Source organism: Rattus norvegicus, chromosome 17, assembly GCF_036323735.1.
Source record: "Rattus norvegicus strain BN/NHsdMcwi chromosome 17, GRCr8, whole genome shotgun sequence".
Lineage (NCBI taxonomy): Eukaryota > Metazoa > Chordata > Mammalia > Rodentia > Muridae > Rattus > Rattus norvegicus.
In genome coordinates this window covers 77,307,501-77,329,784 of record NC_086035.1, presented here as the reverse complement: position 1 = coordinate 77,329,784, position 22,284 = coordinate 77,307,501, and the positions used below count along the sequence as shown (strand labels likewise).

Here is a 22,284-nt window from a genome sequence, read left to right as displayed (position 1 = left end):
ACCCATAATATAAACTAAAGAAAGGGAAAAGAAGACATGAAAATGGAACAGGGACTCGGCAGGAGGATGGGGCTGCGTGCACCCAGAGTATTTGAAACTGTTAATAAATTTGGCAGAGAATAGGAAGGGGTGGAGCTGGTGCGACGCTCAGTGAGGAATGTGCTCTGAGGCAAGGCTGGCACCTGAGTTCAATCCCGGGGACCCATGTTAAGGGAACAGCTCCACAGGCTCACTGTCACTTGTGTGAGCACACACACACACACACACGATTTTAATTAGTAAATGAACCAATATTACTCCTATAATCTAAAAATCAACTACCAAAAACCTGCCATCCTTTCAAAGTATTCCCCCCAGCATGCAATCGCCATTTGTGAAATTCAAGCAGCCTCATGAGCCAGCCACAACTGGGCAGCCTGACTGCTGGCATCCCTCAGTCCTCACAATCTCCCAGTCTGTGTGTCCTGCTGTCTCACACTTGAGGGCTTTAGTCCAAGCTTTCCTCTCCCACTGGTCTAAGAATTAAACTCCAGCTCCAGTCCATCCCCTCCCGACACTGCGGACCATGGGTCTCTGTGGGAACCCGAGCTAGGAGAAGGCTGAGGGGGTGGCTCGGTCAGTGGGTAAAGGGCTCGATCTCCAGCACCAGTGTACACACAGCTCAGCAGCTGTCCCACCTGTCACCTAGGCTCTCAGGACACAGTGTGTGCTGTCCGAGACAGGCCAGCTAGACCATCAAACTGGGCCAGTGTCCAGCGTCTATACAACAGGTAAACTGGTCTCGATGGCACACACCTCTAATCACAGCACTTAGGAGGTAGAGGCAGGAGGAGATCTCAGAGGTAGAGGCCAGCATAATCTACATAAAGAGTTCCATAGTGAGATACTGTTTGACGGGAGGATGGTGGTCAGGAGTGCGTACCTCTGTTGGATGCAAGAATAACTCTCATCCAGTAGAAGGGATCCGCAGAGTCCGACGACATGATCCCAAACAGTGGAATCTGAAACACCAGCACAGACACTTACTGCAGGCGGGCTGCGCTTAATTAAGAAACACTGCTTGGCCTACGATGCCTGCTGGACACTGCTTGTGAGCTCTAAGTACTTTAGTACTCCTGCCAGGAGTGCACACCTTTAATCCCAGTACCTGGGAGGCAGAGTCAGGTGAAGCTCTGTGAGTTAAAGGCTAACCTGGTCTACAGAGCAACTTCCATACCAGCCAGGGCTGCTACACAGAGAAACCCTGTCTTAAACAGACAAACAAACAAAAGTAAAAACTAAAACTCAAAATCCTATGCAGTATAACTTCAAAACTCTAAGAACACGTACAGAAAATAATACTGGGAAAGACATCTTTTTAAGGGTTAAATACTGGTTATATTTAAGAGGTGAGATTATGATTGATATTTCTTCCTTATTCTTTTTAGGAATTATCAAATATTCTATCACAAGACATCATCTCTCACCCATTTTCTTTTTTTTACATTATTCTCACTCCATAATGCAGGCTGGTTTACAACTTGCTATGTAGCCCAGGATAGCCCTGAATTTTGAGCAATCTATTATACCCCGATACATGCTAACTTTTAATCCAGAAATAAACAAACAAGGTCTTTGGGGAGCCCTGATGGACCACACCTGTAATCCCAGCACTTAGAAGACTGAAGCAGCAACAGCCAACAAGAAAAGAAAGGAAGGAGGGAGGGAGGGGGAAGGAGAGTGGGAGAAAACAAGGAAAGAAAAACTCTTCAAACTATTGCCTATTACATGACCCATGTTTAGTTTCCTTAGCATATTGGGGAGAAACCCAGAGCCTGGCACATACAAAGTAGGCCCTTTACAACTGGGTTATTACACATCTCCATGACAACCCATGTCTAAGAAACAGCATTTGGCAGAAACCCCCTTCTCAAAGATGATTCATTCCTTTCTCAAAAATGCAGGTTGATGCACAAAGAAACTTACAGTGCTAATTTCGGAAATCTGTAGGGACTCAGGAATTTACCTCAGTTGATAACCATGTTTTCACATAAGCATGAGGACCATATGAAAAGAACATCGTGACAGACATGTCTGTGATCACACTCTCATACCTCAGCAAATGCTTGTGTGCGGACACACACACACACACACATACACACACACATAAATGCAAAAAACAAAAACTGTAAAACAATTTTAAATGTTCTTTTAAATTCCAAAATATGCTGCCAGAAGTTTGGTTTTTTTTAAAGATTTATTTATTTATTATATGTAAGTACACTGTAGCTGTCTTCAGACACACCAGAAGAGGGCATTGGATCTCATTACAAATGGTTGTGAGCCACCATGTGGTTGCTGGGATTTGAACTCAGGACCTCTGAAAGAGTAGTCAGTGCTCTTAACCACTGAGTCAATCTCTCCAGCCCTTTTTTTTTTTCTTTTCTTTTTTTTCCGGAGCTGGGGACCGAACACAGGGCCTTGCGCTTGCTAGGCAAGCACCCTACCACTGAGCTAAATCCCCAACCTCTGCTGCCAGAAGTTTTAAATCACTAAATCTCTGGGATCTTTGAACTCTTACTAAGCTAGGCAATGAAACAAACTGGTAAAGCAGAAGGCATGGCTAGTGTGTGCCCGGTGTCCGTGAATAGCCTTCACCTGAGAGACGTGAGACTGAGAGTCCCTGGGTAGGAACTGAACAGCACTACAGGGCAGCCCTTATCTAAGCCCCTGAACTATACTCCATCCTTCCTCTGGAGCTGCCAGATTCAGGAGTCCTTAAATGTCCAGAGAAACTGCTCCGTCTACCTTCTGTAAAGTCTCTCTTTTAGCAAATCTGGCACATAGTAATACACTACATGTAGTACTCTGAAAACCCAAACATCCCGTGTTCTGACAGAAGCCTGAACTGACTGCATGGAGATGTAGAAAACAAGCAGTAGGGATTTTCAAAAGCAGTGGCAAGCCAAGGCTAAATAAGGCGCATCTGAGACGGCTCCAAGAACAGGTCTGAGATCTGGCTCAGGATCTGCCTCGCAAGCTTAAGGGCCACAGTTCATCCTCGGTGCTGAAAGGGAACAAGATGGCAGGTTTCAGGCACATCACAGGATTTCCGGCTGTGGCAGGCACGTAACAAAGGACAGACACAGGAAAGAGTAAAGGCTAATCAGGATTTCAACGCCCCAGGACAGGCAGGCACACACAGAGCAGCTGCAGTGGGTGACAGGGAGCATTAACTGACAGGATTTAGTCACCTATGAAACAAGCTCAGACATATCTAGGAAAGTATTTTCAGAGACGTTTGAAGGGTGAGGCGCCATCCTGAAAGCAGGAGACACCAACCCATAGGCTGGATCAAGTACTCAAGCAGGTCAAAGGGTCAAGCAGGTGAAGTAGCAGCATTCATCTCTCTCTGCTTCCTGACAGTAGACACAATGTGACCACCACTCTATCCATGCTCCTGTCACGGCGCCTTTCTGCAACCATGGACTGAGAGCAAACCCTCAAGGTGTGAGCCACCATACAGCGTGCCATCTTCCCGAGGTCGCTTCTGCCAGGTGGTTTGTGGCAGGACAGGGTAAGTGACTAATACAGCTGCTAAACAAGAAGAGGGCGCCACGGGGCAGCACACTGAACATCAGCAAGCCATCGGCACCATCACTCTCCCTGCGTTGTTAAGAGGAATTAGGAACAGCAGCTGAGAGGAAGGGGTGTTGAGCGGTCGGGGTGAGTCTCTAGAATAAAACTAAAGACCATGGGGCTATGCTACGTCTGAAAACGGAGGAATGACTTGGAGCAGAATGGAATATAGACCTCCACAGCTAGGTGGTGAGATGCTCTCAAGACAGCCGACAACAATAACAACAACAGAAGGGAGGGAGGGAGGGAAAAGACCTCCAAGCAGAGCCCTGAAGTATTTAATGTAATGATCTCAGCTTATCTCACCTCCCACCATTCCCTCAAGCTAGAGAAAACTGGCTAGAACTTGTTTTATATTCAGCTGACATCACCCACACTGGACAGATCTGCCCAAACGTGTGAAAGACAAAAAGCATCATCGTAGCAACTACATAAACACAGGGAAAGTAGGTAACACAAAAGCATAAATGGGTCGCGGCAGCCATTCCTGAGAAACGGCACTAGTTTCTAGTAGGAAATGTCAGGGAGGTGGGTATTTCTGTTAGGGGTACTCAATGTCGGGTTTATCCAAACTAGACAAGCCCTTAGGGTTAGGGAGGGAGCAACTGGGTTTTTTGTTTTGTCCTCATTTTAACTCTGTAGACGGTATCTCAGTAACCTGTCCTGGCTAGCCTTGAGACCCTGCCTCAGCCTCCAGAGGAACTAAGGTCACACGCAGGCCTGCGGGACTAGGCCTGGAAGTCATTCTTCTTGGGATCTGGATAATGATTTAAATCCCAAAACATCACGATCTGATCTGTACTTTTACAGGTTGAAGTTTGCTGATCCCTATATTAAAAGATTCAGTATTTCTAAGATGACAATTCTCATAAATCAACATAAATCAATGTGTGTGCGTGTGTGTGCATGTGTGAGTGTGTGTGTGTGCGTATGTGTGTGTGTGAGTGTGTGATATTCCCAAATGTGCTTTTTTACAAAAATACACATGATTCTAGATATTTATATGGAAACATAAAAGCCCTAGAGTTGGTGATTTTCAAAAAAGAACAAAGTTGCAGGACGTTTCCTGACTCGTGAAAGAATGTAATATCGGAGGCTGGAGAGATGGCTCAGTGGTTAAGAGCACCCGACTACTCTTCCAGAGGTCCTGAGTTCAATTCCCAGCAACCACATGGTGGCTCACAACCATCTGTAAAGAGATCCGATGCCCTATTCTGGTGTATCTGAGGACAACTACAGTGTACTTATATATAATAAATGAATAAAAAAAAAAAAAAAAAAAAAGATGTAACATCTCTTTAAAAAAAAAAAAAAAGGGGGGGGCTGGGGATTTAGCTCAGTGGTAGAGCACTTACCTAGGAAGCGCAAGGCCCTGGGTTCGGTCCCCAGCTCCAAAAAAAAAAAAGAACCAAAAAAAAAAAAAAAAAAAAAAAAAAAAAAGAATGTAATGTCAGACTCCAGCTCCTCCTCAGAACACAAAACTTCAGGCAGTTCTCCCGTCACAGATACCAACAGGCACCCTAAGATATTTGAGTCCCAGATCCCAACATCTCTCCAGCCTAAAAAGTGAGTTTATATCAAGGTGAGCACTGATGGCCAAAAACCTGGCTCCTTACCCTTCTGCTTAGGAATAAGAGAGCCTGCCCGCAGGCTCAGGCTGTTCTCAGAAATGTGTAAGAAGAGACCCTCCCTCCTCCCACACGGCATGATTCCTGTCTTCAGAGACCTACCATACTGTCTGATACGGAGGCCTCAACTCTCCTCAAGGGGCCCACTGTGCTACTGCCTCTCTATCTATCTATGGCGCTAATTACTCATATCCCCTGTTTTTTTCGTTTTTTTGTTGTTGTTGTTTTTTGTTTGTTTGTTTGTTTGTTTGTTTGTTTGTTTTTCCCGGAGCTGGGGACCGAACCCAGGGCCTTTAGCAAGCACTCTACCACTGAGCTAACTCCCCAACCCCTATATCCCCTGTTTTAATGAAAAAACACCATGGCCAAAAGCAACTTGAAGAAGAAAGGGATACCTCATTTTCCAGAGAAGCCAGAATAGAGAGTCAGACAGGAGCTGCAGCAGAGGCCACGGAGGAGTCATGCTGAATGGCTCCTTCAGCATCTTTTCTTATGCCACCCAGGAGCAGCACTGCCTCAGGATGCACCACCCACAATGTCTGGGCTCTCCTATATCAACCATTAAGCAGGAACAGAGCACAGTGGTGTGTGCCTTTAGTCCCAACCCTCAGGAGACAGAAGCAGGCAGACCTCTATGAGTTCTAGACCAACCTGGTCTATGCAGTGAATTCCAGAACAGTAGGATACATAGTGAGACCTTGTCAGAAAAAGAAAAAGAAGAAGAAGAGGAGGAGGAAGAGGAGGAGGAAGAAGAGGGGGAGGAGGAGGAGGAAGAGGAAGAAGAGGGGGAAGAGGAGGAGGGGGAAGAAGAGGAGGAGGAAGAGGAGGAGGAGGAGGAGGAAGGAAGGAAACATCTGAGTAGCAGCGTCCCATCCCACAGTGGGTCTGAGAGAAGCATTCTCCCAATTGAAGGTCTCTCCTCAGAGAGCTCTAGCTTGTACCAAGCTGACAAGAGAGTAGCCAGCACACTCCCCAACAGTCATCTCATCTCAGGGCTCCTCTTGAACACTCACGTGACACCTTTCAATTATGACTTACTTTGACGTTACGGGTATGAATATAAGTAATTTACTGTAAAATGTCCATATAGATCAAGAAAACAGGAGATCAAGATGTGTTTATATTAAAACTGGTTTTCAATGAGAGTTCAAGAGTTCAAGAGAGTTGGGAAATTTCTCAATAAATTGTTCTAGAACAACAGGATACCTTTGTAGAAAGAAATAATCAGCAATCCCCATCTCATCCCTCAAAATTAACTTGGCAAAGCTCGCAAGACAGTATGTGAGCTAAAATGTTCAGAGGAACACAAGAGAAGAGTCTTCCTGACCTTACAACAGGCAAAATTTTCTCAGCTTGGTCTGACCCAGCAAAGTGATGAATTCCTTTAATGCCAGCAGTTGGGAGGCAGAGGCAGGAGGATTTCTGTGATTTGGAGGCAGCCTGCAGCTTGTCCTACATAGCAAGCTCCAGGCCAGCGAGGCTATGCAGTGAGGTGCTGTCTCAAAAGAGAACAAAAGCCGTCCTTAGCTGGGTTAGGTAAGTGGCAGTCCAGTGACACTCATGAGGCTGCAGCTCACAAGGCCTTCAGAGGCTACACAGAGGCCCATCTCAACAACAACAGCAATGATGCTGGGCAAAGCCTTTAGTCCCAGCACTGAGGGGGAGCAGGGAGAAGGGGGGCTGGGGGGGGGGACAGGACAGGTGGATCTCTGGGTCCGAGGCCAGCCTGGTCTACAGAGTTCCAGGGCAGCCAGGGCTACCCAGAGGAACCCTGTCTTGAAAGAAACAAGAGAGAGAGAGAGAGAGAGAGAGAGAGAGAGAGAGAGAGAGAGAGAGAGAGAGAGAGAGAGGTGGTAAAAATAAATCTTTATACTTTTATTGGACAAAAAAAAATATACTAGGGGTTGGGGATTTAGCTCAGTGGTAGAGCGCTTGCCTAGGAAGTGCAAGGCCCTGGGTTCGGTTCCCAGCTCCGAAAAAAAAGAACCAAAAAAAAAAAAAAAAATACTATATCCACAAAACCAAGTTCAAAGTTCAATAATGAAACAATAACCACTTCCAAAAATTTAAAATAGGCAAATGACTTGAAAGATACTTTACGAAAGACAAACTTATACCAAATATATATCACGTGAAAAAGTTGCTCAGTACCATTTATCAAGGGAATTCAAACTAAAATCCCACCTATTAGGACAGCCTAATGCCTGAGAGCAGAACAACCTGTGCACAGACATTCACAGCAGCCTGTGTCAGACAAAGCTGCACACGAGCCAAGTGTCCAGTGTATAAGTGAGTGCATCATGATACACTCACAGTAGAAGTAAGACTGCTGGCACGCTAACAACATGAATAAATGTCTAAAATGTTACAGACAACACAACAACATGTATGTAGAATTCTAGAAAAGAAAATTACAGTGAGGAAGGGCAGGTGGGAGCTTCCCCAGGACTGAGGAGCTGAATAGAGGATCAAGAGTTACAAGGAACATTTGAGGGGAACAAACAGGTTCTGTACCAACTTAGGTAACAGATTCCTCAATGCACACATCTGTCAAAATTCTTCAAAATGCACATTTAAAAGTGTTACTTTGTACATATAACTCCCTAAAGTTGATTTTTTAAATGATGGGACAACTTCAGAGATGTTAAAAGCGTATGGTAGAAATATAAATTCATGCTTTTTCTTTGCACTTTCTGAATTTAAAAACAAAAACAAACAACAACAAAAACTACTCTCTGACCATCCAAAACAAAATTAAATCAAGTACATAAATAAAAGTATTTAATGACCTGATAATTTCATTCTCCAACACGTGGACCAGCAAAATAGCTCAGCAGGTTAAGGTACCTGTCGCCAACCCTGTCAACCTAAGTTCAGTCCCTGGAACCCACAGGGTGAATGGAGAGAACCCACTCCCACAGTTGTCCTCTATCTCCACACACAGGCCATGATGCGAGGTGTGCACGCACATGCTAGAGCGTGCACTTGCACACACATCCACACAGTAATAAACTGGGCAGTACTAGAGGCCTGCCTGGTCTGCAAAACAAGCTGGAGGAGAGCTTTGAAATCCTGTACAGAGACGCCCGATCTGGAAACAAAACAAAACAAACCATGGTAATCATAACAATGGTGCCGACCATGACGATGCTCACTTCAACGCACTTTAGCACACAGCACAAATCCTGAGTCTGACACCCAGACTACAAAAAATTAAACACGGCAGAACTCAGAACTGCAAAGATGACTTAAAAGCTAGGTATCCTGACTGCTCTTCCAGAGGACACAAGTTCAATTCTTAGAACCCACAATGGGCAGCTCACAACGACCTGAAAGTCCAGCTCCAGGGGATCTAACACACAATTCCAGCCTCCATAGGCAACCATACATCACACACACACACACACACACACACACACACACACACACACAAATCTTACCAAAAAAAAAGCAACACTCAATATATTTATCAGTTTTTCTAATTCTTACTAATCAAAACCTTAAAATACAGACATGTACTCACTAGTTTGATTACATACCTGACAGCATACTAAGAAAATGAAGAGTGTTATAGCAGTCCACAGTACCTTCTCTCTAAACTGAATCTGTACAACAGAAGTATAAAGAATGATCAATCAAAACCAAGAAAAACCAATTTCAAAGCAAAAGTCCACATTAAGGTACCATAACCATTCCCCAGTGGGGCTTGCACCTATAACCTAGCTTGTTGCAGCTAAAATAAACAGCCAAGCATCTCAAACGTAAGTCTTTCCTTTGCAAAACAAAAGGAAATATTTTTAAGTTTTCTGACTTCTCTGTATATTCTAGATATGAATCCTCATGTCAGATTTTCTCTCATTCTGTAGTCTGTCTCTGAATGCCTTTTCCTTTGCTGTACAGAAACTTTTAATTTCATAAAATTCCTTTTGTCAACTGTTGGCATTATCCTCTGAGTGACTGCAGCCCCATCCAGAAGGTCTCTGCATAGACCTGTACCTACAGTGCGTTCTCTCTTCTTTTTTCTCACAGCTCAGGATTCCCTTGTTACATTAAGGTTTTTGATCTATTTGGTGCTATCTGGAATCTATTTGAAAGACTCAAGAACAGCTTGTAATAGTTAAATCTGTATCTCCAACTAGCTCCTACGTGCTGCCACAAGAAAGATAATTTAAATATAGACATGTTTCATGCACACCCCACAGGGTAGAAGGAACTGAAGAGGAAGCAAAGTAAAGTAGACCCGATGATCCACGAGTTTCAGACAGACAGGGGACTTCGTGAAATACTGAACGATGACACGGGAATCCTGGGGTATTTCATAAACTACGAAAAGTTACACTTTAGGATGTCTAAAGTATAACTGAGTAGCCATCTCTACCATCTCAGGTCATTAAAAATTAAAAGTGCCTCTAAATAAAACAGCAAGTCTGACAAAAGTCTTATCAATCTCTTTGTCTCTATTTGTTACTAATTCCCTAAGAGCTTAAAGTAGGAGGATAGTGTGGTAACTGGAAAATTTGAAATTAATATTATTTCTGGAAATTTATGTCTTACTTCCAAATATGCTCAGTGACTGAAGAACAATGTGTTTAGTTGTTACACCTTCAAAACACATCCCTGCTAGTTCTTTCCAAACAAGAAATCAAAATATGGGTGGTCTATACTTACACAATGCAATTTATTAGGTAGAAGAGTTGGTACTAACCAAAACCTATCCATCAGATCGTACCACTAGCTAGCCATATACAAATCCTATATAAAGAAATTATAGGGGCTGGAGAGATGGCTCAGTGGTTAAGAGCACTGACTGCTCTTCCAGAGGTCCTGAGTTCAATTCCCAGCAACCACATGGTGGCTCACAACCATCTATAATCATGTCTGGTGCCCTCTTCTGGCCTGCAGGTGCATACATGCAGGCAGAAAGCTGTATGATGTATACATAATAAATAAATAAATGTTTAAAAAAAAAAAAAAGAAATTATAGAGCACCAACATGGCCCAGCGTGTTCTGTATCTTAACTAACACAAAGGCCAAGAACCACTTGGGTTGGAAACACTGTAACTTAAAACATTTTTGATAGAATGAGAATCCTGCCTAGTCTTAATCTCTCTCCCCATCTCCTTCCCTCCTTCTGTCTTGGTCTCCTAGTCTCCCTTCTTCCTTCTCTTCCTCCTCCCCTCCCCGAGACCCACAGTTATTGAGAAGAGAATCAATTCTCAAAAGTTGCCCTCTGACCTTCACATGTACACCATAGTACATTGGTGCACAGGCACAGACACTTACATATGAGAAAAATAAATGTAACTTAAAAATTAAAACAGGCCAGGTGGTGGCAGAGTCAAGTGAATCTCTGAGTTCAAGGCCAGCCTGGTCTACAAAGAGAACTCCTAAACAGCCATGGCTGTTGCACAGAGAAACCCTGTCTCAAACAAAACAAAACAAAACAAAACAAAAAACAAAAAAAAAAAAAACAGATTTATACTTGTTTGAAAAATAAGGAGGTAACAGTTTTTCCACTGACAGCCAGAAATGGTTGGGATAAGCATATCAACCTTGGTGCTTTTGCAAAGTAAGTCACTCTGTTACCTGCTATATTACTAAAATATTATACTTACTTTCCTTTCAGGCTTCTGAATTTCTGGTAGAACTGCACAGAAAGGTTTAATAACTTCTAAAAACTTGACTGTAAGAAAAAAATTATAGAGTTTTAAAAAAAATGTATCTTTGAATGGTTCCAAAAACAAATTTTCTTTAACAGCAGTTTACCACATCCACCCAAATTAAATAATCATACGGTTCTCAAGCTCAAGTGAGGGAATCTACAAGAAACAAAACCTCCCAGATAGCTGTTGAGTACAAGGAAAATAAGTAATGAACCATGACTTCTTTGTTTCTTCAGGTTTAAACCTAACCCTTTTACATATATGCAGAACAGAAAATAATCGGATCATCACTATATAAAATAAGCAAACATAGTTTATTACAGTACTTAGCTAATGTAGTAATTAATGACAGTAAAATAGCAGAGGGAACCTTTCCCAGGAATAGTAGGGTAGGAGCTTGACATTCACTAGGGGAAAACAAACAAGCAAACAAACAAACAAACAAACCCAGGAGCCTCTCCTACAGACAACATTTAACCTCCACAATCCCTACTTCACTTCAGTTAGCTGCATTTCAAGGTTGGTCATTCTCTAAGCAACCACGTCAAAATACTTGCTTACACACAAGAATCAGCTCAGAGAATGGTAACTACCCAGGCTACTTCTGCAGTAAATCAAAGACAAACCAAGGATTAGGGATAGACACTGCCTTCTACTCCAGCGGGACTCCAAAAAGGGGAAGTCATTGACCTGGAGTTATAATTGGCAGTACATTTGGACTATTTAGAAAGTAAATCTAAAATCTGAAAATATTCACCTGTAATAAACAAAAAGCAAAACTATGGGTCACATCAGGAAACTCCTTAGAGTCTCCTTATTCCCTTTCCTTCCCATCTCAGTCCATCCAAGCGACTCGAGATTTCTTGGCATTTTATGATTTACCGTGCTGGCATTCAGGTTCAAACAACGCTGTTGCGTGCCGCCATGTATTGCCTCTCCCCGTGTTGAAGAATTCTATTTTTATTCGCAATTCAAAGCCAAGGGTCTCATCTATTTCCTTCCCAATCTCCCCCAAATGTCTACTGTTGGCCAATTGGGTGCATCGCTTGGACACGCAGTTAACGTGCCCCTTTATACACAAACATGTCAACTGTTAGGTAAGTATTTGTGTGGCTATACATGAGGGTGAGTGATTGGGCAGGGCCCTTGAAGGCTCTTATAAATATATACGAGGCCTCGTCCATACCGCGCGCACCAACTTACAGTTTTCAATGAACACTACAGAATGACTGGGAAGAATTAATCAAGGAAAATGCTGAGCTGCGACCGATCACACGCCTTTCCTCCCCTAAAACACAGGCTATGAATCACGTTTTTTTTTTTTAAATGAGGGAGATTTATTCATCGCAACACACCAAGAAAGCGTGATTCAGGAATAATAATTTTTTTTAAAGATTAATGAGTTTCCTAAGATCCAGAAAAAGCCCAAGTGGTCCAAAGCCGTGGAGTGTGTGCTAACTCCCCCCGCCCCCAGCCAATGGCCTCCCCGCGCCATCCTCGCTCCTGGCCTCCTAAGGGGAGCAAATCGGGACCTCTGGGTTCCCCGTGACCCGCCGGACAAGGCCTGGCTGACCGGAGGAGCCTTGGAGGAGGTCCCCAGCTCGAGCCGTCCGCGGCTACCCCAGCGAGGCCTGCGCATCCCCCGCCCCCAAAACGACCCCACCGGGGAAGCGACTCCACTGCCCACAGCCCGAAGGGACCCGCGGCCCTTGCGGTTCGCGCTCCAGCCACCACACTCACTGCCCATGGCGGCGGCTCAGCACAGCCGGCGGGCACCCTCGGCCTCGCTGCTGCCTCCGCTCCGCTCCTCACGAATCCGGCCTAGGCGGCGGAGGCTCGGGACACGCTCTGGCCGTCCCCGCACAAGCTCCGCCCACGGAGTCATGTGACAGGCGCTCTCAGCTCCTCCCAGACCCGCCCCCAGACCCGGCCGCGGCCGTTGGCGGACGTCCACCGCGTTGCTATGGTCACCGTGGGCGCGGCGGCGGCGGGGGCGGGACTGGACGCCAGGAGGCGGGGCAGCCCGCCAGAGTGGGCGGTTCTTGGTTGTTCTACCCAGTTCCAAGATTAGGGTTTTCCATTTCTGAGCTGTATTTCAGTTGAGGTTAACCATCCAGACATTCTGCTGGTCGCTCAAGGCCTAGGGCTGAACTGCCAGAACCAGTCTTTTCTTTCTGCCCCATCTTAACTAACTTCTTAAACAACTGGTAATACACTGCTGTCAACAGATTGCGAAAGTACTTTCCACTTTACTACCATGCTCTTCCCCCATCTTCAAAATAGACATCAAGGTTTCGTGCCTCTTTGTCTGTCTCACTCAGAAATAAATCTTTTTAAAAACAGTAAAACTTCCATGGTAAAATAAACTAGAGAAGTTAATTTCAGAATATTTTCCCAAATAGGAAGTATATGAAAAAACATAAGAAATTTGAGTAGAATGGTTCTTACAATTTAATTTGCTAAGAATAATTTTTCATTTTAAGCAAAATTCTCCCATTTTAAATATTTCAACTTACTAACTACATAATTGAAGCTCTATTTCTCACTGAACATTAAACGTGCATAATTATGGATAGCAGATATGAGAAACTAGCATATTCCTAAGAGGAATAAAATACAGTAATGTCTCATTTGAAATTCTACAAATGGTCCCTTTCTGCAACACAATTCAAACTGTGGTGGAGATAAAGGTAAAAAGACAGAAGACATTTTCATGGCTCATGCAGGGAAAACCATAACAAGACATAGTAAACTGGTGAGATGAAGTGTAGGAAAAAAAATTTAGAAAGAACAAAAAGTCTTAAATACGTCAAATTCCATTTATTGTATAGTTAGAGTTTCAATATCTTTTCATTTGGGAAACCAAAAGATAAGAGAATAAATGTACATTCCTACTAAACTTGCCTTTGAAACTTTACCAATTTAAATGGTACTATATTACAAGATTCGTAAGGATTGACACAAGAAAGGACTGAAGGATGTAAGACATGGCCCATGGCTGGCAAAACCGGAAAGGCAATGGATATATTTCAGCACTTCCTATGTCCTCAATCACCTTTTAGAAAATCCATCATAAGCCAGAATGTACATGGTAGATGCTCCTCAGAACCACCTCAAGTGACGCCACATAACTACCGCTTAGGTTGCTTCGAACTAGGTTCAACCTCTGTGGAACCCCAAGTGCCTGGTTTGAGAAGGTGGCTAAACTTAATGTAATTTATAGCAAAAATATACATCATAATTGTACCTGCAACTTTTAGAGACAAAAGTGATTAACCTGGCACTGACATCCCTCTATCAAATGCCGGTTAATTGAAAAATTAGAAAATATCACAGCAATATAACAGGTTGGGGATCTTAATAGGAAAAGAACAAGTCCATTTTAATACAGCTAATACTTCATAACATAAAATTATTAGGGGCCAGGGCTGTAGCTCAGTTGGTAGAGAGCTTGGGGGCTACCATCCTTAATGGATACTCATTGCCAGCATTAACTGGGCATAATTGCACAAGTCTGCAATTCCAGCACTCAGGAGGTAGAGGTAAAAAGATCAGAAGTTCAAGGTCATCTTCAGCTATGCAGTGAATATGAGGCCAGTCTGGACTACAGGAAACCCTGTATTGGTACAGAGCTAGAAGATCATACAATCAGGAATGTGGGTGTAACAGCACTTACTTTTAAGGATAATGGATAAAACTCGAAAGAACATGAATTCGGAATGGTCTAGTTTTAGTGGTGTCTGTTGGAACATTTTGTAGAGCGGCTCTAAGATGACATTTAAAACGAAAATACTGCTGACTTTAAAAGGGAGGGAAAATATGGAAAGTTACATGTAATAAACCAATTAAGAGGTAGTGTTGGGGCTGCCTCTACACAGTGCCACGTTCTGGCCAAGAATGTTCTCTACTCATTTAAGGTCAGTTCCAGTACAGTCAGAATCCAACTGCCTCATGACCTCCTCTGCCACTTCACTCACATATAACTAAAGCATGACAAACACTGTGGTCCTGAAAAGTGTGAAATCTACTGTCTGTTTCATGTGCTTATAAAAAATCAACTCCCCTGTGTATCCCACACACTCCAGATTCAGTTGTCCAAATCAGTCCAGAATTTCAGAGGAACACAGACTTCCGCGCTAAGCTAAAGGAAAGGAGAGGGAGTTGAGGAACAAGCTTTCTCCTGGGACATGTTGCTTAAAAGGCGATCCTGTTTCCCCAGAGCACGTTAGGAAGTGAAGGTCTTGAAGAGGATGGCTTCATGCTGCTGCTGGTGCACTGTGCCAATTCCCACCGCGGGCGCTGGCAAAGGGGGTCGACTTACGAGACGGAGCTGTCATTGAAGCGAAGAAATCAAGTGACATATAAGTGCATCAGAGTTCTGTTCAGTTCCACTAGGAAGATACACATATTCCCCATTGCTTGCTCAAATGAAGAAGAAATACTGAATAACAGAACAGATTAGGAGGAATAACCTACCGCTGAGTTCCAAGCGTGATAAGGTGAAGAAAATAAAAGCCTATGCTTTGGTCTTACCTGTGGTTTCCTTAACTGGAAGTATTTACATGTGTAAATGAGTTGAGCCTAGTGAACTCATACTAAATGAATGAACTATATGCTAATGCACATGCAATAAAATGACACACAGAAGTACACTTTGCTTGTTGTTTCTCCTTTCCTGAGGGAAACAAAGACATATAGTCTAACAGCACATAGGCCGAAAGCGTGTTGTACGTGTGTCGGGAATCGGTGTTAACTGGGTATTGCTGGTACCAAGGTGAAAAACAAACCAGAAATATTCACTGGCATCTTTCTCTAGCACTTGTGCCAGACAGCATGAGGAAGCAGTAGGGAAAGTAACAACACGCAAGGTTCATAGGGTTGCTTTATTTTGATTTTGGAATGCAAACATGTTTTAGCCTAATATTATAGATTGAATATTCTTAATCTAAAATCTGGAATTCTCCCAAATCTAAAACTTTGAAATTATCATTTCAGTCCTTAAAAGGTCTTAGGTCTTGGAGCATTTCAGAGTTTGATTTTTTTTTTCTTTTCCTTTTTTAGGATCCTCAGGCTAGAAAGTCTATGCAAACATTCCAAAAATCTCCACAAACTCAATGCTTTCCGCCAATGGAATAAACCTAAAACTAGATTTTTCTTTTTATTCCCTCTTCCTCTTGCATGTCATCAGGCTCTGACTACGTGGCCTGAGCTGGTCACGAATTCACAAACTCAAGGGAATCCAACCTCCCAATGTAGGTATGCATCGCCATGGCCAGCCTTTATGTCACTTTATCTTTAAATAAATAAGCAAGCTGGCAAAGAAACCCATATGTTGGTACTCCAAGAGAAATGAGAGAGAGGGGGAGGGAGGGAGGGAGGGAGAGAGAGAGAGAGAGAGAGAGAGAGAGAGAGAGAGTATTACTATAACAGTAGGCACTCACCTTGCAAGCAAGTTGCTTTTCAAACCTTGGATAAACAAAAGACCACGGACCCATGTTCTGAGGCTCCTCCTGACTCCAGATGATATCTATAGAAAGAAGAAACTTACTTCATCTTTCAATCAACCAAAAGACTGACTGTAGCTACTGTGTGGGACTAGGAAGGGTCCTGACTCCAGACAATCAGGAAGAGGAGCCATGGGGTTGAAAGACTAGTTGGCACCGTGATTGTTTGACTCATATAAACTTATGGATCAAGAAGGCTTAGAGGAAAAGCTGAATGGAAAGTAAATTTCCAACTTCAGTTAAATATATGCTTTCCCAACATGTTAGCATTTTTTAAATCTTTATTATATGTAGTATGCATGTCTATGTCAGTGTGTGCCATGTGTGTGGGTGTCCAAAGAGGCCAGAAGAGGACACGGGATCCCTTAGCGTTGGAGTTATAGGTGGCTGTGAGACACCCAATGCAGATATTGGAAAGTACTCTCAACTCCTGAGCCATCTCTCTAACCCCTATTGTGTTCTCTCTCTCTCTCTCTCTCTCTCTCTCTCTCTCTCTCTCTCTCTCTCTCCGCCCCCCTTCTCTCCCCCCTCACTTTATTTTTTTTTCTGGCAAGTACATAGATATGTGTTCACAAGAACAATCACGATGCAAAATAGTTCTTTGAACCCCACAGCTCCATCCTGATTGTCTATAGCCAAGAGGACCCTTCCCCGTCCCACACATTAGCAACAGTCTTTTCTCTATCCTCATAGTTACACCTTTACCAAAATGCCGCATAAATGGAGTCATACAGTTTTGGTTACATGAGTTACCAAAACACATTTGTGATTTGTCCAAGTTGTGAATAGCAACAGCCCATTCCTGGGGCTCAGTGCTACCCACTTGCTTTTAGCATCCATGAGGTCCTGCAGATTGATACCTGGCAGTATCTCCTTCCTGTTTCATTGACAAGTATGATATTACACATGCTTCTAGCTACAGGGGAACTGTGTTTATTCATTCCCTAGGCGAAGACAGTTCGATTGCTCCCAGCTTGAGACAATTACAAATAAAGCTGCTTTAAAATAGAAAATAATTAAAGCCGCTAAAAGCACTTGGATGGACATTTTTCTGTGAATTTGTTATCATTTTCTGGGTAAATCAGCAGTAGGAACTGTGAGTTACATGGTGACGTGGGTTTTTGTGTTTTCTCGTAGAGTGGCTGCAATCATTTGCAATCCCAGCAGTGGTGAGTGAGGTGGCTCTGAATCCTTGTGAGTACTTGCTTTCGGTCTGTTTGCTTGTCTGTTTGTGCTGGGGGAATCGTTTTTGTTTTGTACTGAAATATATTTTTGTGTATGGGTGTTTTACCTGCATGTATATCTATTCAGACCATATGTACTTAGTGCCCTTAGAACCCAAAAGAGGGTGTCAGATCCCTGGAAATGACAGTTTCCGGTAGTTAACAGGTCCTGGGGATTGAGATGGATACTTTGAAAGAACAGCCAGCACCCATGGCCACTGAGCCATCCCTCCAGCCCCTGCAATAATTTTTACAATGCAAGTTTTTCATGCTGACTAAGCCCAATTTTGGATGACATAGCTAAAACCTTTCCATCTACTGAAGCCTACACTTACATTCAGCTCTGTAACCCCTTAGTTTCTACAAGATGTCAACAGATACTAAGTTTTCCAATCCTAAGGACCAAAAGTAAAATCATATTGCAATTATTGTAGCATCACAAGGCCCACAAACTCAAGAAGTGTTTAGATGGAGTGGGAACACTGGGTGGGACCCCAAGAGAAACATGGCCCAGTGGCAGTCCGTAACATGTCCTCAGACTCCATGAGATTTGATGTTCTAGTACCTCTCACACCCCCACCTCTTTGCACTTGAAACAGTTTCCGGTCTCTGCAAAGCAGAGGGCCCTGACCTTTACCTTGAACGTGTTTGTATTTGCCCATCTCTTGTTGTAATGAATCCAGCGGGAAAGGGCAGAGTTCCTCTAGTCGAATGATGGCAAAATCACGCTTCTTAGCCCCCAGAGACTCTCTTTGCTTCAGCAGGGCATAAAAATGTTTGCCGGAGCAGAATATGAGGGTTTTGACACTGTTGGGGACAAAGCAGGCAGTGATGTGGAGAGAAGCATCCTTAAGAACTGTGTCAGAGGAGAGAGAAGACTAGGTTTCGATGCGTTGCAGATAAAGCTGCTTGGGGCTCTGCTGGTGGGCTCATCTGCTGAGCCAGGCAGCTCTCCTTCGGTGACATCTGTCCCCAAATCTGTTCTTTCACACACACCCCTCTCACCACGTGCCTATAAGGGGAGGGGCTGAGCTATAGCTCAGCAGTGTAATGCTTGCCTAGCATGGTAAGTGAGTGTATTCAGCCCCTCCCATCTGCATTCACACACCGGTGCACAAACACACACTCAAGGGCACTCATATGCACACGCATGCGTGCCCAAAAGAAAGCTTATATGATAGGAGAAATTTTGTTCACTTAGTAAAGCCTCTACTAGGATAGGAAACAGAGAAATGTCAAATTACTTTTTGGGGTCTACCGACGAATCACCAATGACAGGTTTGAATGCTGTTCCTGGCGCCATCTCCTCAAGCGTTGACACAGCTACCTATAAGGAGAGAGATGGCCAAATTCATATGGATGAATGGAGGAGAGAGCTACCGCTATAGCTTAGAGCAGGTCTTAGAGCAGCTCGAGAATTCCATCACGGAGCTGCATGTCAGCATGCACACTAATACCGCGTTCTCCAAGACTCAGTTCTGGGGGTTGGGGATTTAGCTCAGTGGTAGAGCGCTTGCCTAGGAAGCGCAAGGCCCTGGGTTCGATCCCCAGCTCCGAAAAAAAGAACCAAAAAAAAAAAAAAAAAAAAAAGACTCAGTTCTGCATATATTTTTAAAAATGGTAAGAAGGGGCTGGGGATTTAGCTCAGTGGTAGAGCGCTTACCTAGGAAGCGCAAGGCCCTGGGTTCGGTCCCCAGCTCCGAAAAAAAGAACCAAAAAAAAAAAAATGGTAAGAGCTTGTACAATAATATAGTTTTGTTTTCTTTTTTTTTTTTTTTCTTTCTTTTTTTTTTTTTTTTTCGGGGCTGGGGATCGAACCCAGGACCTTGCGCTTCCTAAGCAAGTGCTCTACCACTGAGCCAAATCCCCAACCTAGTTTTGTTTTCTTTTGTTTATTATCTGAAACAGAGTCTCGCTTCATAGCTCATGATGGCCTGGAACTCGCTACATAGACTAGGCTTGCATTTAAGTCACAGAGATTCCCCCTGTCTCTGCTTCTGTCACCAGAAGAGGCTGACCATTGTAATAATTTTACATTTTGACTTGGCTTAAGACTTATATTTCAAAATTTTTATATCACAAAAGCCCTTTCAGAAAAACAACAACAACACTCACACACTCACACACACACACACACACACACACACACACACACACACACACATACAAACTTTCCTACAGAGATTGTATGACTTTTCTTGAATTTCATGTGATGTTTCAGGAATCCTGAGAATAGGGGCTGGAGAGATGGCTCAGTGGTTAAGAGCACCCGACTACTCTTCCAGAGGTCCTGAGTTCAATTCCCAGCAACCACATGGTGGCTCACAACCATCTGTAAAGAGATCCGATGCCCTCTTCTGGTGTGTCTGAAGACAGCTACAGTGTACTTACATATGATAAATGAATAAATCTTTAGAAAAAAAAAAAAGAACTGGGGCACAAAAAAAAAAACAAAAAAAACAAACAAACAAACAAAAAAAAACCAAAGAATCCTGAGAATATTGGTGGGAAAAAAATCACAGAGAAATCCACAGAATAACGACTTCAGACTGAGAGACAGCTCAGAGGTCAAGAATACTCGCTGCTCTTCTCAAGTCTCAGAACCCACAATGCCCGGCTCACAACCACCTTTTAAGTCCAGCTACGGGGATCTGACGCTTCTTCCTGACTATGAGGGCATCTGCACACACATAGCATGCACATATGCAGTGGAGAGAGACAGAGAGAGAGAGAAAGAGAGAGTAAATAAAACTTAAATAGGCTAAATACAGAACACAGAGAAAACAGAATATAAAACAGACAAAAAAAGAAACCCTGTGAGTGGGCTCTTTCTACTCACATGGTACCCAAGTAACATTTTTTTTTTTTTGGTTCTTTTTTTCGGAGCTGGGGACCGAACCCAGGGCCTTGCGCTTCCTAGGTAAGCGCTCTACCACTGAGCTAAATCCCCAGCCCCGTAACATTTTTTTAAAATGGGTTTGTGTGTGCTTGCATTTTTGGTTTTGGTTTGTTAAAGATTTATTTATTTATTATGTATAAAGCATACAGTATTCCACCTGCAAGCCAGAAGAGGGTACAAGATCCCATTACAGATGGTTGTGAGCCACCATGTGGTTGTGGGAATTGAACTCATGACCTCTGGAAGAGCAGTCAGTGCTCTTAACCGCTGAGCCATCTCTCCAGCCCCCTGAGTAACATTTCGGGCAGGGTCTTTCTACTCACAGGATACCTGAGTAACATTCTGAGCAGGCTCCTTTTACTCACAGGATACCTGAGTAACATTCTGAGCAGGCTCCTTTTACTCACAGGATACCTGAGTAACATTCTGAGCAGGCTCCTTTTACTCACAGGATACCTGAGTAACATTCTGAGCAGGCTCCTTTTACTCACAGGATACCTGAGTAACATTCTGAGCAGGCTCCTTTTACTCACAGGGTACCTGAGTAACATTCTGAGCAGGCTCCTTTTACTCACAGGATACCTGAGTAACATTCTGAGCAGGCTCCTTTTACTCACAGGATACCTGAGTAACATTCTGAGCAGGCTCCTTTTACTCACAGGATACCTGAGTAACATTCTGAGCAGGCTCCTTTTACTCACAGGGTACCTGAGTAACATTCTGAGCAGGCTCCTTTTACTCACAGGGTACCTGAGTAACATTCTGAGCAGGCTCCTTTTACTCACAGGATACCTGAGTAACATTCTGAGCAGGCTCCTTTTACTCACAGGGTACCTGAGTAACATTCTGAGCAGGCTCCTTTTACTCACAGGGTACCTGAGTAACATTCTGAGCAGGCTCCTTTTACTCACAGGATACCTGAGTAACATTCTGAGCAGGCTCCTTTTACTCACAGGATACCTGAGTAACATTCTGAGCAGGCTCCTTTTACTCACAGGATACCTGAGTAACATTCTGAGCAGGCTCCTTTTACTCACAGGATACCTGAGTAACATTCTGAGCAGGCTCCTTTTACTCACAGGATACCTGAGTAACATTCTGAGCAGGCTCCTTTTACTCACAGGATACCTGAGTAACATTCTGAGCAGGCTCCTTTTACTCACAGGATACCTGAGTAACATTCTGAGCAGGCTCCTTTTACTCACAGGATACCTGAGTAACATTCTGAGCAGGCTCCTTTTACTCACAGGATACCTGAGTAACATTCTGAGCAGGCTCCTTTTACTCACAGGATACCTGAGTAACATTCTGAGCAGGCTCCTTTTACTCACAGGATACCTGAGTAACATTCTGAGCAGGCTCCTTTTACTCACAGGGTACCTGAGTAACATTCTGAGCAGGCTCCTTTTACTCACAGGGTACCTGAGTAACATTCTGAGCAGGCTCCTTTTACTCACAGGGTACCTGAGTAACATTCTGAGCAGGCTCCTTTTACTCACAGGGTACCTGAGTAACATTCTGAGCAGGCTCCTTTTACTCACAGGATACCTGAGTAACATTCTGAGCAGGCTCCTTTTACTCACAGGATACCTGAGTAACATTCTGAGCAGGCTCCTTTTACTCACAGGGTACCTGAGTAACATTCTGAGCAGGCTCCTTTTACTCACAGGGTACCTGAGTAACATTCTGAGCAGGCTCCTTTTACTCACAGGGTACCTGAGTAACATTCTGAGCAGGCTCCTTTTACT

The 22,284-nt window shown here is 43.6% G+C and overlaps 2 protein-coding genes across 8 annotated transcripts in view; both read right to left on the bottom strand.

Annotated features, from left to right (window-relative positions):
* The window catches only part of Sec61a2 (SEC61 translocon subunit alpha 2), a 38,078-nt gene extending 25,194 nt beyond the window's left edge, over nt 1–12,884 (bottom strand). For 2 of the 6 annotated variants that reach the window (XR_005495306.2, XM_039095932.2), the window contains exons 1-4: nt 12,651–12,884; nt 10,863–10,930; nt 8,786–8,851; nt 923–1,001 (exon numbers count right to left, since the gene is read on the bottom strand). Coding sequence is in view for 5 of the 6 variants with exons in the window: in XM_039095932.2 (XP_038951860.1) it covers nt 923–1,001; nt 8,786–8,851; nt 10,863–10,930; nt 12,651–12,657 (220 nt within the window). In the remaining variant the exon portion in view is untranslated. Of the gene's footprint in view, nt 1–922; nt 1,002–8,785; nt 8,852–10,862; nt 10,931–12,650 lie in introns of those variants that run through there. The other 4 variants (XM_006254257.5, XM_063276637.1, NM_001170343.1 and 1 more) reach the window with 3 other exon arrangements.
* Nucleotides 12,885–13,710: 826 nt separating this feature from the next.
* Nucleotides 13,711–22,284, bottom strand: part of Dhtkd1 (dehydrogenase E1 and transketolase domain containing 1) — a 73,563-nt gene continuing 64,989 nt past the window's right edge. The window contains exons 14-17 of one of the 2 annotated variants that reach the window (NM_001025720.1): nt 18,882–18,964; nt 18,275–18,444; nt 16,352–16,437; nt 13,711–15,240 (exon numbers count right to left, since the gene is read on the bottom strand). In NM_001025720.1, the coding sequence (NP_001020891.1) occupies nt 15,136–15,240; nt 16,352–16,437; nt 18,275–18,444; nt 18,882–18,964 (444 nt within the window). In that variant the 3' untranslated portion in view covers nt 13,711–15,135. The remainder of the gene's footprint in view (nt 15,241–16,351; nt 16,438–18,274; nt 18,445–18,881; nt 18,965–22,284) is intronic. The other variant, XM_063276635.1, reaches the window with a different exon arrangement.